Here is a 17,157-nt window from a genome sequence, read left to right on the forward strand (position 1 = left end):
TCTTTTACCTCATCATTGTGTGATGAATGTGATGCAACACCTCTTCTCATTTCGTGCCCACTCTGGTGGACAACTTGTGCAACTTCAATGGACCGGAAATTCAGGACAATAGTGTTGTCGCATCCTAGAACTTTCTGGATTATTAAAGACCACAATGACCTTTCCAACTCAACTGATCTGATGACTTTGTCGTCTTACCTGCAACAGTAAAAGTCTTTATCTAGGATTCATCCCGTGTTTATTTCTGAGGATGGGAATAAAACGAAGCGCCCCGATATTTAACTGAGACCGGACCGAAGAGATCCGAGTCTATTAACCGCTGTGACCCAGCTCCAAATAAACAGACACCTCGTGTTAACAACATTTTTATTGCTCTTGCAAGTCGCTCCAGTTGAAAGAAACTGTCGCCCCTTTTTCACAGAGGTCTACAAAGTGTGCTTTATAAATCATAACCGGGGACAAAAAGCTTTTCTTGGCTTTCTGAGGAAACAGTCAATAAATAACGGTAATTTTAAATAGGTAACTTTTCTAGCAAACCCCAACGGTTGAATAAGACCTGTTTAAAAAATGTGGAATTCTAGATAGACTGCCGTTTACAATGCGAGTAAATGGAAATGTGCAAGAGAAATCAAACGCAGCTTATCATCACTGATATCACTGAAAACATCCCTGATAGCACACTCTATCTGGCTTCTATTTGACATCTGCATTTATATCTGCAATACATAGTTTGCTAATAGATCTGCCATACATCTCGAAGACGTCTGCTGTCCGACGGCATATAGACATCAATAAGATGTCTGTAAGATGTTTATGATTTAGAATATATGTAAAACTGCTTTGTCTAAGATGTTTAGCAGATGTTTTTACACAGCAGATGTTTTCAAGATCTTTAGCAAACGTATTGCAGAAGTATTATAGACGTATAGACGTCTCCGAGACGTATTGCAGAGGAGCGAACTGTGTATTGCAGATGTCATGAAGACGTTAATGCAGAAGGAGTGTGCTATCTGGGATGTGGTGGAAAAGAGTTATGCTTTTTACGGCGTAAAACCAAAAGATTTAGCTTATGAATATCACAGACAAGAGAAAAATCATCTATAGTAACTATTTTAAGTAAATAAATCAAGGCAAAAGTTTGTATAACATGACTTTATAATCTATTGGCAATATAGGCTATGTTTTAAAAAAGACAACCTTTGTTTTTTGGATACAAAATCTAAAAGCAAACGTTCATATTTCACATTCAAGGCAGCGGATACCCATTTTCAGTCTCACAACATTTTATTTTTGCTATTTTTTACATTTTTATAAGTGTGTGTCAGCCATTTTTTGTCATCTCATGCGTACACATTTTCCCTCCGAAAGCTGCAGTTTATAAAAGTGGCGCGGAAAGAAGAAGAGAACTCTCCTCACATTCACAAGAAGCTCCGCCTCAAAACCTCCCTCCACCCGGTATCCCACAATCCCCTTCCCTCAAACACCCCCACACACAACCTCTTCACTCGTCTGAAGAAAATAAAAGTCCCATTACATCCGTCTCAGTCGACTCCACTGAAACGGACCTGCGGCAGGAGCAGGATTAGCTCCACTGCTCCGTCTTTGTTTCTGGCTCCTCCTCGCGTTCTCTCTCCTCCAGTCTTCCTCCTACCTCGTGCTCTTCCTTTCAGTTTCGCCGGTAGCGGTTCTTGGGCTTCTCCCCGCATCCGGTGGCCTCGCAGGAGGACAGGCTCGGGTTCTTGCCGGAGTTGATGCTGCTAAGCAGGGCGGGCAGTTCGTGGGTGATGGCTTTCTCGATCTTCTCCAGAAGACAGCCGCCCATGTAGGAGCACTGGGCCGACAGCTGCTTGAAGCTGTTCACGGGGTTGATCCCGAAGAAGTCGCGGTACGCGTCTCGATTGGGCAGGTCGAATTTGCTGACGTTGGTTTTGGCCAGGATGGACTTGAAAATGTAGAACTTGTCGGGGTCGTCCACGATCTCCTTGAACACCATCTCGGAGTCGCTGAAGAAGCTCATCTGGTCCTTATAGGTCTGCACGTAGCGGTCCACCAGGAGGGCATGAATGCGGACGCGGATGCCGTGCTGACGGATGAAGGCGATTTTGTTCTCCAACCGGTTCTCGATCACCTGGTTGAGGTCCTCCAGCAAAGAGATTTCTTCCCGTTTGAAGAGCTCGATGCTGGTTTCAAGGGCGTAGTCGTAGGGCCAGAAGGAGCTGACGTAGACGCGGGGGGGTTCGGTGACGTTGATGAGGGGCGCCAGGCTCCAGAAAAGAGCGCCGTAGACGCGCATGAGGTCCTGCGTTGCCAGGCTATCAGCCTTGTTGAGAATGATGCGAATCTGAGACTCTCGACCTTTTAGCTGCCGGAAGAGCATCTCCAGCTCGAGACCCACGTCCAGCTTGGTGGGGTCAAACACTACGAAGATCAAGTCTGCGCGGTCGATGAACCACTGGCACACGTCGTTGAATGGGTAGCCTAGAATTGGAAAATACAGGAAAGGAATTATGGGGGATGTGTGTTTTTGCATTTCAGTGTTATAAAGCCGTGAGCGACGTTACCTCTCTCCTGCTGTTTGCGGTTCTCAATGATTCCAGGCGTGTCCACGAACGTCACCCTTTCTAGGAGCTTGTGGGGCATCTCGATTCCAACCAGCTTCTCCAGAAAGTTCTGGCCAAACTTCTCAAGGGGGGAGAAGGAGCGAGAGCTGTCGGCAGCCATGACGATGCCCTCCACCGTACGGATCTTCTCACCGTGCATGATGACGGTAAACTCTGAGGTAGTGGGCTCAGCACCTGGAGAAACAGAAGACAGATTAGAAAAGCAAATATAAGATGCAGTAGAAAAACAAACAATCCTAACAGAAGAAAGTCATCTATCATCTAACCAACTTCACATACAGTTAGCATTTTAGGTCTTCCGGTTCTGTCAATGGGTTTTTTAATGGGTTTCTGGTAAAAAAATGTTTAGCTGCATCTAGTGGTGACATTGCAAATTGCAACCAACTGCTCACCCACACCTCCCTTTAATAGCACTTTGGTAACTGACACAGGAGGAAGATGTTGTCACGACTTCGCATCTTTGCCAAAGGAGATAATGTAATTATGAAACGTGCATTTTGTCCGTTTAGGGCTACTGTAGAAACAACATGGCGAATTCCATGCAAGGGGACCCGCGTGTATGTAGATAGAAATAGCTCATACACTTCATTATGAATGGTCTTTATACACCTCTGAAGACATAGTTATGTATATTATATTGCATTTCTGTCAATAGATCCTCCAAAATAATTACACACAGGACCTTTAAATTGTTTGCAGTTAATCTACGTGGATTACCTGTATACAGCTGGTACGGAGTGTCCTGCAGACCCAACAGATAGTTGACCATGGAGGACTTGCCCACACTCCAGGGTCCCAGAAACAGCACCATGGGTTTGGAGGTGATTTCTCCATCTGTTTGAGAAACAGCAAGAGAAGAATAAAACAAGAGAGAACAGTTGAGTACGGAAAAGTCAAAACACCAAACATATGTCAGCTCCAGAGAAGCTTTTGTTCTGCTAGCCGGCAAATTTCCTCGTATTCAGTACATACACCAATGGTTAGGTTTATATCAGCATGAATTGAATTGTATATTGTGTTACTCTTCTCAGTCAGCATATTGTGTATATAGCTGGTTTACCAAAATCATTTTAACGTTAAAGGGATACTTCAGCCTAAAAATGAAAATTCTGTCATCATTTACTCACCTTCGAGTTGTTCCAAATCTGTATACATTTCTTTGTTCTGATGAACACAGAAAAAGATATTTGGAAGAATGCTTATAACCAAACAGATCTCGATCCCCATTGACTCCCATAGTAGGAAAAATTATGTTAGCAATTTTTTTGCTCTGTTGAAGACAAAACAGTTCTGGGGCACTTTTGACCACCGTTGTTTTTTTTCCTACTATGGGAGTCAATGGGGGGCAAAATCAGTTATGGTTATAAGCATTCTTCCAAATGTCACCAGAAAAACAATTCGAATGTGAGAACATGATGACAGACTTTTCATTTTTTCACAAAAATGTAAAAATTTCAGCACTTGACAGTGATTCAAAATGTGTGGTGGTGGTTGAGTTTTTCTGACATTTTTCTTTCACTGGTGTTCATAAGACAAACAGTCAATCACATTGAATTGCACATTCATAATGGTTGAGCAGAGATTGAGCAGCGGGTGTTATGAATGTCACATGCAGCATTGCTTAGCGCCACTGCAAACATTCCTACAAATGTGCACATTCTACACCAAAACAAAAAATCTGAATCCCAAGAAACACTCGTTTTAGTTTGTGATGTGATGTCCAAAAATTCATTAATATGACATCTCTACACTCATCTCATGCTTCTGGGATTAGAGGGATAGTTCATTTACTCAACCTCAGGTTGTTCAGATAAGTTTCAAACCTATATATATGTCTTTGTTTTGTAATAACACAAGAAAGATATTTGTTAGAATGTTAGCAATTTGCAGTTCTGTGACATCATCCTCTACCATAATAGGAAAAAAATATTGTACAATTTGTTGTTCTGTTGAACACAAAGAAAGATATTTAGAAGAATTTAGAAACACAAACGGTGTGGGGCACCTTTGACCAGCATTTAATTCTTCCTACTATGACAGTCAATGATGTCACAGAATTGAAAATTGAACACTCTTCCAAATATCTCTCACAAAGTCATTTATACAGGTATGAAAAGACATGAGGGTGAGCAAATGATGACAGAATTTAAATGTTTGGGCGAACTATCCCTTTAAGACTCGTTCCTTTAATTGAAACACTGAAAATCTGATCAGTCTGACATACTGTTTGTAACAAATTCCTCTTTAATTTATTATATAACATCACATTGAAAAAAGGAGACACAGATTAGAGCACTGTCCAATTTCTTCTTAAAATAAGTAAATGAATGTCTTGCATGTAAATAGAAGTTTCAAGAGATATTTTTTAAATTCATTATGCGAGTGAGTTGAAGAAAGCAGCTGTTAAAACAACAGAGAGAGAATTCAGCTTGACTCAATGTCAGAATTTACAACAAAAAGCAACAAATCTAATGTGCCATGATGTACATAAATCACAACGATACAATACAAAAGTTGACAAATGCCAACCAATACTACAGTGTAAATTAATTTAATCTTAATAGCATCTTCCATATTTATCATTTCACTCCCATTTATCCTAATGTCTCTACTGAGAAAATTTGTTTTCTGTGAAGCTGCTTTGCAGCAATGCAAACTTGTTATAGAATTTAGTTGCAGGTGAAGCGATCACAATACAAACATTTGTGCAGGAGCAAATTAAAGTGTAATGCAAATACGCAATTTATCTACATCGCATGTTTTGCTGAATGATTTTGACTTTAAGATGACGTTAAGATGCCCAAACGTGGGAATGATGGTGTTCTTGTATTTGAAGGGAAACTGACATGGCATATTATTCTTTTGTCACATAACCCCCCCCAACTGAGGATCACACATGCAAACACATACTCATTTATCAGATATATCATATAAATGCACTGCCTATAAAGTACCAGTTTACATTTTGTTGACAGCCCACCACAACCTGTTATATAAACACATTTAGTTAAGCTTTGTTAGCTTGTAAGCCATTGATACAGGATGTGAGTGTATTCCTAGGATTTTACTTGATACATTTTTAGCAGATATATACGATCTTAAAATGTGTAGTTTTTGATGTTCTGGCAAAACAAACCAAAAAATATTTATGATTCATATTCCAGACGTCCAGTAAAATGCTCCCTAGAATCACGACGTCCCTTTCGCTCCATACCTTTCTGTATAAAAGTGTCATTTTGTATCCCTTACATTCTGACATATTTTACGGACATGTTTAAATGCTAATGGTATCTGCATGGGCAGATGAGCGGCAGCTGGCATCACACTGCAGGGGGTGAAGAGACACAGGCAGTGCCATGCAGTGAACCCCCGTTATACCCACCTGTGGCTGAATCCCCCAGCGTGCGTCCAGGATAGGCTGTTTTAGTGAAGGGGGGCAGTGTGACGTCAGGAGGAAGATACAGATGTGTGGATGAGAGAGGATGAAGATGATGAGTGTGAGGAAAAGTGGAGCAGGAGGAGAGAGAGATGAGAATGTGGAAGTGTAAAAGAGAGAAAAAAGAAAGAAAGAGAGGTTACAGACACTTTTCCTGTGAAAATATGAGTTGAAATGTGTGCGGATGAAATATGATGGACGTCCAGATACAAAGTTGCCTACACTATGCAAAATATCCTGTTCCTATTTATTGTCTTTTTTTCTTTTTTGTAGGACTGGATAAAATAGTAAATAAATCAATAAAAAAATACTAAACATTGAATAAAAGCTACAATTAATTATAAAATACCACACAAAATTAATAACAGGCAAATCTCACCAAACCTGTCATACAGACTTCTTACCGAAATCACAAGGAAAAAGAAAAATATAAAATCGTAAAAAAAAGTGTAAAAATATTTTGCTGTAATGCAAAAAAATACAACTAAAAATAAATTAATGACAAATAAAATGAACGAATTGTAAACTACAACATTTACAAGAAAATGTATAGCATTTATGTTGTGCTGTTGTAGGCTACTGATTTTTTGTATGTCTTGAAATGTTGGCTTGAAAAATAACAAAGAATTGCAAAGTTCCAAAAAAAATGTGTTTTGTGAGATTTACTCTTCCTTTTCCTGTGTTAAATTTGCCTTAAATGTCCATGGCGGTCAAAACTAAAGCTTGTGACTCAAACACATTCACCCAGAATCACTATTAACTCTTATTAAATTAATGTTATGAGATGTCTTATGATCTTATTCTTTATTTCATTGCATATCTGCATTTTCTTGAATATTTTTGTCTCTCACTAGTGTGCCTCTGTCTGAAAGGCTCAGTTTTGATTTTAGACTTTTATTGGTGAGTGTAGGAGGTTAAATGCCATGCTGAACCACAAGGGGGCAAGCGTGATCCCATCTCAGTTTATGTCAGGGGTTAGCAGGACACCCAGTGCCATGAAAGTCTCCCTTCAGAGAACACAACCTAACACAAGAGCCCTCTGCAGTATACTCAAAAGAAATCACATTTTAATAAAGGAATTAAGCAAACAAACTTACAAAGAAATACATAAGCACGATTCTTGCTCTTCTGTAAAATAACATTGTCATGTTTTAAAAGCATCTGACAACATCAGAAATATAAATTTAACAAACCCTTATCATTTATTAACTTGACACATTCAAGAGAATGGCTTTTCAAAGATGCTACGTGAAGGGCAACAAAGTTGTATTTTTTTTCAATTCCTTTGTTTTCTAAGCATTTGGTAGTTGGAAATCAATCAAAATCCAAATTTATACTATTAGTAGCTGTCTCTCATAAAGAACTGTAGTAGAATGAATGAAACAGAGGTTCATGAATCATCAGGCATTTGTGCAGAGGATTTGCACATAAAGTTCTCAAATAAAATGGGGGCTGTTGAGGATCCCTTGATTGTTTTCAGATGGAGCCGTTGTTCTCTCTCTTTCTCTCGCTCTCTCTCTCTCTCTCTCTCTCTCTCTCTCTCCCTCTCTCGCTCTCTCTCTCTCTCTCTCTCTCTCTCTCTCCCCCTCTCTCTCTCTCTCTCTCTCTCTCTCTTTCTCTCGCTCGCTCTCTCTCTCTCTCTCTCTCTCTCTCTTTCTCGCTTGCTCTCTCTCTCTCTCTCTCTCTCTCTCTCTTTCTCTCGCTCTCTCTCTCTCTCTCTCTCTCTCTCTCTCTCGCTTGCTCTCTCTCCCTCTCTCTCTCTCTCTCTCTCTCTCTCACAGCTGTGGAATGCTGGAGCACACATGTGTCAGCTCTCAGATCTGTGATCCTGCTGTTAGTTCAGTGCCGTGTGTACAGTGAAAAACAGCTCGGTTCCTAAAGGCATTTATTTATCTGCTCTCATGTATCTGGAACTTTGTCAGTCAAAGGAAATATCCATATGAAAGAACCACATGTGATGTCTGATCAAATGAACAGCCACGAGCAGCGGTCACTGGGCCAGTCGCTATGTTTACGATTGACCATTTTCTCCTTTAAGTCACTTTAGAATTTGTTACAGTTCTATGTTTGTTGAATTGCTAAAAGGCATATTTTTTAAAGCAATATGCTCTGAAACATTGTAGATACCGCAATTGAAAAAAAATCTGAAATGAATTGAAGAAATTATGTAAAGTTCACCATCTAAAGACATTTTGACGCAGCACCTCTGGGTTCTTCCTTATGAATATGATCGTTTCTAATATGGCTTGAATGCTCGGCGGAACGGATTAGATGAGAAGAATGATATCATGGTGAGGAAGAGGTGAACCATGTGAACTGGTGAAAGCAAGCAAAGGAGAACATAGAGGAACAAGAGAACAAGCGGAGTCTGTACCTGAGATCTCATGTTGTCTCAGCTCGTTGTACTTGTAGGCCTGTTCCATGGGTCTGATGGAGCTGTGGTAGATCTTCCTCAACCTCTGCAATGCAGCTGACAGATGAAAACGTGTATTATGAAATAAACGTAGCGTACAAAGTCTACTGAAACGGTCCATCTAGGGACACAAGCTTTATCACCCTTACCGGCATAATCTCCTGATTTCTCATCCGCTGCGAGCCGTAGGGTGTCTTCGATGTGAGATCTGTCTCTCAGGATGGATTCCAGGATGGCTTCATCCTCTGCAGAGAACGCAAGAAAAGACAGATGGTCAACTTTCAATCGAAGCCGGTCCATAATTCATTGCTCCAGATTTGGTGATACAAAATCAGTCATTCATCGAAAGTCATTCGTGTCATCGTGGTCTAATCTTGGTTGTATTCAGGGGGGTTACAAAGAGTTTAACAAAGTCTCAAAGCAGCTCATTAAAGCTTCATTTGACCGCAGGACCTCTTATAAAGTCACACCAGACATTTCGCTCCTCCACAAGCCACACAAAATAAACACATCACGCACCAAAATTGAGCATTTGAGTGTTTGTTCAAACTTTTAACCTTGAGAATGAACGTCTGTGCTGTCGTCTTTATTAACCGGTCTGAAGTTTCTGTCATTCCAGCCTGCATTTCATCAGGTCGGTGTACTATTATTGTCATACTGTTGATACACACACCACGATATCGCTGTTTGTAAGCATTTACCCACAATGCCTCAGGGTGCCAGCCTGCTGTTATCAGGAATGAAGACATAAATGGAACCAGAGAGGAAGACGCAGTGTCTCCATGTTTATTTTTAGAACCGCGGCCGCGCTTGTACATTACTGCCATGACATCTCTATTAAAGGAAGGAATATTGAGAAAACAATCATGTTTGTTATGTTTCTCGTTTTGGGTTGAATGAAGTCTCAGTTCGACGAGCGGCTGTCAAATGATTGGAATGATATTAGCGGATCAAATCTAAAAGTAAGATCAAACAATGGCCGTGGTTTGATAACACAGGGGTGTTGAGGATATGGGGGACTCCCTGGTCTCATACGGTGGGGGGGAACATGGCTACCAAATAGTTGGATTATGAGGTATGTTGATAAGAGAGATGTGATCCTTCGATCTCACCATCCTAAATATAACCAACTGTTGGGACTTAACCCGTTCAACCGCTTTTGTCTGATCAGTATTTGATCTGGAATGGACTTCCACAGAGTCATAACTAGAGGTTTTCGGATTCACACTTCTTCACCCCAGTGGATTGGGTTCACGTTTGTCTTCGAACCACAGGCATTTTCTGACAGTTTTCTTATAACATCAGTTGTTGGCAAAACTAAAAAGTAACAACAATCCTTAAATGAACTTCCAAAAAATGCATTTGGGCCAAGTATCTCTCACAAATTACACGTTTCCTCCCATGGCATCTCAAAGCGGTAAAGTTACACCAAAATGTGTCAAATGACAACCGAACACACGGACAGCTTCTTTTTTACAATCTTTAACTACACAGAGCTCTGACAGTTCATGCCAGGGTGCTTCCTGGATGTTTGCCAAATAAAAAACGACAGAGAGCCTTACTAATGTGAAGCGAAGCCTCTGGTACGAGTCAGTGTTCAAAAGAGTCATCGGTCTAAAGTGTGGCCGGAGGCTGATAATGGCAGTCTGCTTATTTGATCGCTGCGAGAAATGAACCGTGAGGTTTGGCCACTGTGCTTTTGATCCAGACACTTAATCCAAGAGATTTCTGCAGGGGTCTGAATCTGAAACAGATTCACTGTGAGCAATGCTGGATAAAAGTGTTTCTTAAGGACTAGAAGGACATGCGCTCCAGAGGTCAAAATGGGATACATGTTACGAAATGTATCTGGAATACAGCTTTAAAACACACAGGACTATGTCAAACTGCGTGCTTAATAATTTCAAACGTCCATAGAAACTCATAGACAGGGCAGATGTATATTTCAGACCAGCTTAACTACAGCATCACTTTTATCACACGAGAGCCACATCAAAGCCAGAAATGTAAATTGTCAGTAAAACAAGATGAATCAAATCAACCTTGTTTTCAATAATCTCTTTTACACGCCCCGCATTAAGGGTACCTGCTTCTATCCCCCTAGTGGCCTATCGAGATCAACAGCTTGTTTTTGTTCCACTCGGGTTTCCATCGGTATTTATTTGCTTATATGAAACTGGCTTAAGGAAGTGTTAGCTCTTCTATCGGCTGTGACCCTTGACTGAAATAACTCGACCAGCTCAAGTCATATATGCTCAATCATCAAGCATCTGTTTAAAGTATCATTGAATGTGGGCCAGTCATGATTCAACGGGGCCAGAACTCTGGTTGAATTACATCGCTGAATGATGAATCAAATGCTTCTCGTTATTATTGTGTATGTGTTTAAAGAGGTTCACTATGCTGTTTGACTGAATATAATGTTTTTCAAGCAGGCACAACATTAAACAAAGGCTCTTTGGTCATCCAACTTTACTAGAAATGTCAACCAGGCACATTTGCTACGTTTGACTAAACCAGCATCAGTACCAGGCCAAAACTATAAACAACATAGCTAGGATACGTATAATTAAGTATAATTATTTATTTACCCTCATATAGTTGTGTACATAAATGACTATATTTCTTCTGCAGCACACAAAATAAGATGTTCTGAAAAACGTTGATAATAATACAACATTGACTTCCATTGTATGAAAACCACGGAGACATTTCTCAAAATATCTCATTATGTGTTCCACTGAAGAAAGAGTCGGATACAAGATTTGAACATGAGGAGGAACAAATGATGACGGAAATTTTATTTTTGGGTGAACTGTTCCATTAGCCTATTCGCTAAACTGTCCCACAGGGTTGGCGAGCAAAACAAAGCTGCTCTCTTAAGATCTCACAAATCGCATTTTCCACAGTCACCCCTTTGTTATTTTTATTACGTTGCAGTTTCTGACTTTACAAGCAGATAAGAGCCTTGGTCAAAGTGTGCGGCCGAGCACTTCACAGGTTTTTTCAGTTAGCTGAAGGCACGCCCCGCTGAACGCACGGCCATGTTGTGGCAGACTTGAGAAGAGCGAGGAACAGATGGCGCTCTTAGCACCGAAGGCTGCTGGCCTGTTGTGATGACACAACGTGCCGGTTAAAGCACACGAGCCCCTCGGAACACGCTCGCCAAGTCAAGCTGCTAAAAATACAACAGGGTAATGTTGAGCTCAGCACGGCACTGAAAGAGCGCAAGGTTAGAGGCGAGGTGTGGAGTATAAACGTGTGAAATGTGAACAATGCAGCCTTATGTGAGGTACCACAGGTGTACTCCATCTGTCTGCACGTGTTTCGGAGTTTCAAATGATTTACTAAACAACTATATTACCACTAAATTATATGAAATGGAGCGGATGAGACCAAGTTCAATCGCCTGGTCGGACAATGAAGGCTTTAAAATGATGAGTTTTATTCATATAAATGAATCATCTAGATATTTCTCCTAAAAACTAGGACCGGGAGAAATTTAACAACTGCTGTTGGTTAAAATACAGAACAAAGAATTTGGGTATAATATATATTTTAATTTGAGTCAGTCTTTTAATGTATTGAACGATGTACTTTTAATATTGCATTAGATGTTTAAACAGCGCAATGACATCAAACATTAAAGTGGAAATTAAAACCTTAGGTGATGGATGAACTACAAAATATAATCAAATGAAGTGCACGCATGATGCATGCAAAAAAAAGGAAATAAAGCGCCATAATTGTTATAAAATACAAAATACAACACCTTGTCTTTTGTCAACACAACCGCAAATGCATTAATTTCAAGCACACATAGTCTATCAATCAGGGCGAGAGTTAATTGAACCCTGTACGGAAGGACAAAAGCGCAAACTAGCAGCATCTGTCGCTGGGGCGATGGACGTCCAATGAGCCTGTTGCCTAGCAACGGAGGCTTTGGAAAAACACAGCTGTTGCCATAGCTCACTCTGTTGGAATGCAGCATCACGCTACTGTAGTCCAGAGCTTATTGGTTGAAACGCACAAATACACACAACCTGAAGGAAACCAGAGAGGCAAAGTGTAATCAGCGAGCTTCGTTTCCACATCACAGATGTGGAGAGAACGACGAAATAGAAAACAGGTAAAAGACAAATCAAATCCCATATAATACGTGATAGATGAACGACGCATGAAAATGAGCTTTGTCATTAAGTACAAAATGTCTTTCTCTTAAAGCGAAAGATGTTGATATTTGGTCAGCGATGTCGTACCGCCGTACAAACCATCCCACATAATTCCAAGCGGCTCATGGGTCTGTTCCTTAGTGTATTATGGTAAACCCCCCGATCATATTCTGTTGGCAGACACAGGAGGTAAATTGAATTAATGTGAACACGATTAGGGAGGTGAGCCCTGAGCCCGCAGGGTTTACCAGTCGCTATGGAGAGGTGTGCACAACATGTTCAGTGAGCCAAGGGATTTTACAGCTAAACTAACAAACTGCCAACATGAAACAATGACTCTTCGATGGTAATACCATGCTACTGTAGGTACTTCAAAGAATACAAGATCTATCTTTGATGCATTTAATATGATTTGCACTCTCATTGGTTGAGAGTAAATCACGGTGCGACATGAATAGTAACAGGTGTCAAGGTTTTAGAGTTGTGCGAGCTCTGTGACAGAAATAGATCTACAATTGGACAAGCCTTAGAGAGATCGAGGGGGGCGGAGTCACGCTCATACTCGCCCTGAGCATTTACGTCGGTTTCCAAACATTTGTCAGAAATCTGCTTTCCTCGATAATATTATATAATCAGAATATCTAGATGAACATGAACGTCATGCATCAAACCACAGTGTAAAGTTTTGTCTGGATTCCAGACATGTGTCGGACATCATACCCGGGAGGTAATGCCTTGAAGGCATCGTGGGTATCAGAACAACGACACGTGAGAACATCAGATTGGACAGAGGGGTCAAGGGGATTGATGGCATGCCTCATCTCTGTAAAGCCACGTTGCATGACCTTATCTCTTTTTATGGACTCGGTATTTGGCGACCTATCCCACAATTCCTTGCTGAAGGGAGTCCCTAAAGAGCAGGGGCACCACACGGCCGCTATACAGCATTGCTGGAAAGTGGGAAGAACCCTTACTCTCTGTGAGCAACAGCATCAAATACATAGTTGTGGGAAATAATTTTACTATTAAAAGTTATTTACACAGTGTTTGGGGCAAAAAAATATATATTTTATGATGATTGTAATATAACGTGAGGTGTTTGGATGTTTCTAAGTGAGATATTTTGGACGCTGGACAGATGGTCGCGTCAGGTCTTAAGGTGATGAAACCTTTGACCAACTACAAAGCAACTGGACCCAGTCAATGGAAGAGCTCTCTCTCTCTTCAAAAACCTGCCGAGATCCATGTCATTTCATAAAGAAGACGAAAGAAGACCACTCCATGAATTATTAAGACACATCGTATGTTCGGAAACTCAAACGTTGACCGTCACGTCCCAACGATGAAACTTAAAATCTCAACCGTCCCTTACATCAAAGATTGACCGATGAGAATTTCAAAAATGGCAAATGAAACAAACGTTAACTGATTTGTTAATTGTACCCATCACCTGAAATCCCTTCGCTCGGCAGGTTAGACTCGCGGCACATCCCCGCACGCAACTGAATCCGGACCGCCACGGATAGCCATGGCCCCTCCTGCCGAGATAATGCATGCCCTAATATGGCCGGCGGTGGCTGGGAATAAATAAATAGTGATTGTGTCAGGTGACAGCAGCTGTGCGGGGGGGGGGGGGGGACGGGGAATCTATAGTGGACAGTGTTCGGTTACAGAACCACTTCCAATCTTAGACACCTGACGGACCTGAGCGACGGCCGTCCGAGAGAAGCCCAAGGACGGGAGAAGGGTAGCGGACCCTCAGCTGAAGTTTAAGAGCCAATGATAGGGCTCGACTTGAGGTCAAAGGATGAGATTCAGAGCAGATGCAGTAAAATTAAAAACCTGTCAAAATTACAGTAGAGCATGTCTTTGTATTCGAGAAAAGGTGAAGATGTGGAATAAAGGGAGTTTTTTTTAGTCGCCCCATGAGCTTTTGGTCAAGAGACTTGAGCTCTTTCCATCAGCTGGTGTCACGCCTCACGACAGCTGACGCTAAAAACCTCGACCGTACGAAAATAACTCGACTGAGAAACCGGTCTTCTAATAGCTTATTACAGAACACATATTAATCAAGAAGACGTTCTGCTTTCCTAGCACTTCGTTTCTAACTCTACACAGTCGACTTTAGTATCCACAGTCCAGTTTTTATTGAACCTTGTGGGTTTAAATAGCTCGGCTGGTTGCAGGACCGGGCAATGCTGTGCCAGCCTGAAAGCATGTGATCTCAAACCTTCTACTGCAAAAAGTTACAAGACAGGCACTCCGTCTTTCAAGCTTCCTTCGCCTACGACTCAAAGCACATCACGAGTCACTAGTATTGAACATTTGAAGTGAAAAGCTCTTACCTGCCGCGGCCAGAAGCAGCAGAGGCACGGCGAAGCAGAACGTGAGTAAGACCTTCATGTTGGCTGCCAGGAGACCTCTGGAAGCCTCTCTGGCTATATATACCAGGCAGAGAAGGTCGGAGGGCACCAGCGAGAGGGTGGTCTTACGGACAGGGCCGCCGGTTGATAACGTCAACGTAGAGGGGGCTGGTGCCGCAGGCGTCTGAACAGAGCGACACAGCACTCTACAGATGACAGCAGCTGACTGTCTCTTTTAGCAGAGCTGTCAGGGCCGTGACGTCGGATGAGGGGTGTGAAGCCGAAGTGTGTGCGAGCTTTGGTACTTTGACTGGTTTCAACATACAAGAACGATCATTTCAAGAAATGTTATATATGATGTTCTTCTCTCAGTAGATATTGAAGTTACTACTGGTCAAAAGTTTTTGGACACTTGGGATTGTGTGCCTTAGGGATTTCATGAAAAGAAATGATTAAAATATACTTAATGTAATTTTGTTGCTGTTTTTATCAAAATAATTTAAATAAAATAACGTAAAAATAAAATCTAGTAATTTTGGTTGTTGAGATTTTAATTATTTTGTTTGAGTAATTTTAATAGTTAAGTAAATCCAACTAAATTTTATTATGTTAAACCCATTCGAATTGGTAAAATTAAGTGCACTTATTTATTTTGAGTTGAGACTACTTGAGAAATACTTTTTGTAGAAATTACTACCATTGCAGTGATTCTGTAGTTCCCTGCATGCTTTGTATTTTAGGAGATTCATTTTCCAGATTTACTGTCATTTTAAGTGTTTTTCAGGAAAAGAAAGACTTGTTTGTGTTTTTTGTTGATTTATCTTTGAGTTTCAGGAGAGATTTGGTATCATGTTTAAATTTGGGTTTTTTAAATTGTTACCATTGGTCAAGAAGAGCGGTGCTTGTGCCTAGTATGAGGGAGGCACAGTTATCTTACATGACCATCTATGATGTAAAAAACTTCAACATGAAAGTAAGTTTTCCGTGAAGTTTGAGTTAGAAACATTCCATTCCATTTTCTACCGCTTATCCGAACTACCTCGGGTCACGGGGAGCCTGTGCCTATCTCAGGAGTCATCGGGCATCATGGCAGGATACACCCTGGATGGAGTGCCAACCCATAGTTAGAAACATGTGTAATATTTTTTTATTTAACTTTAAGTAACATTTACATGATATTTTAACACAAACTAAATGTATTTAATAAGTAGAATTTCCTTTATTCTGGTTAGCAAATTGTACTTGAATCATACCAACACCCTAAAAAAATCTTGCAAATTTTAACAAGGATATTATTAAGTAAATTCTACAAGTAATTATTTTCAGTGTATTTATTTTATGTCTGAAATCAGTGGACAAAAATATCATTTTGTAAAATGTAATGTTTTTTAATGACAGAACATTTTCAATGTGTTTTTGAAAGGGCCGACTTTGGTTTAATAAGGAATAAAGAATATGTGTCGATAAGAGCACAGACTAGATGGGAACTTCATTTAAATGTTTCTTGTCATTTTTATCAAGCTGCTTGATAAAATGACAAGAAACCATCGCAAATTCTAGTAAAAAAAACAACTAGACTGAAGATGATGAAATATAACATGTTTAAATTTATTTACATAATGAGTTTATTATTATTCTAAAATGAGAAAAATATAAAGGCATAAGTGATTAAATCAGTGATGAAAAAGGCAAATTATATAAAAAAATTGAATCTTTTTTTTTCGACCGACAAAGTAAAGAAGCTATTGTGTAATGTCTTCACAATAGTAAGCTCATGATTTTTTAGGAAAAGTATATTTATCCTGCGTTCAAGACCCCTCAGACTTTGTCAACGTAAAATGCCGCTATTCCAGAAAGCGTTTCCAGGTGGAGGTTGGAAATATCCCAAATCTGAGGTGTGACAACACACACACACACACAGTTTTTGATCTCAATATTAAAGTGTCCCAATTTCACCTGAATGTAATATAGGAAAAATCTAAACAGATTATATATAAAATATTTTATGTAACTATTAAATAGAATTATAAATATAATTTTTAAACAGTTATTAAGAAATTATCATGTGATCACTTTTATACATCTTATGTTTTAAAAATATATATATTTGTTTTGTTTGCACATTGCTCATTCCACATTAGTACTTGTGTAT

The 17,157-nt window shown here is 40.2% G+C and overlaps 1 protein-coding gene across 2 annotated transcripts; it reads right to left on the minus strand.

Moving 5' to 3' along the window:
* Nucleotides 1-352: 352 nt before the first annotated feature.
* Nucleotides 353-15,193, minus strand: LOC130425552 (sarcalumenin-like). Of its 2 annotated transcripts, XM_056751781.1 has the most exons (7): nt 14,988-15,193; nt 8,620-8,715; nt 8,432-8,527; nt 6,004-6,039; nt 3,339-3,455; nt 2,562-2,795; nt 353-2,478 (listed from the first exon to the last, which is right to left on the minus strand). In XM_056751781.1, exons 1-7 carry the CDS (start codon nt 15,043-15,045, stop codon nt 1,667-1,669), a joined length of 1,449 nt encoding a protein of 482 aa, XP_056607759.1. In that variant the 5' UTR covers nt 15,046-15,193; the 3' UTR covers nt 353-1,666. The 2 variants fall into 2 exon arrangements, with proteins under 2 accessions (XP_056607759.1, XP_056607760.1); XM_056751782.1 differs by lacking the exon at nt 6,004-6,039.
* Nucleotides 15,194-17,157: the final 1,964 nt, after the last annotated feature.

This window comes from Triplophysa dalaica, chromosome 7, assembly GCF_015846415.1.
Source record: "Triplophysa dalaica isolate WHDGS20190420 chromosome 7, ASM1584641v1, whole genome shotgun sequence".
NCBI classification, from domain to species: Eukaryota; Metazoa; Chordata; class Actinopteri; order Cypriniformes; family Nemacheilidae; genus Triplophysa; species Triplophysa dalaica.

What these genes read in the sequence shown, in the direction of transcription:
- LOC130425552 (XM_056751781.1), bottom strand. Translation starts at nt 15,045, where the DNA reads ATGAAGGTCTTACTCACGTTCTGCTTCGCCGTGCCTCTGCTGCTTCTG. An exon ending in GCTGCTTCTGGCCGCGGCAG is followed by an intron (nt 8,716 to 14,987) that starts GTAAGAGCTTTT and finishes CGTTCTCTGCAG; the next exon opens with AGGATGAAGCCATCCTGGAA. An exon ending in GAAATCAGGAGATTATGCCG is followed by an intron (nt 8,528 to 8,619) that starts GTAAGGGTGATA and finishes TTCATCTGTCAG; the next exon opens with CTGCATTGCAGAGGTTGAGG.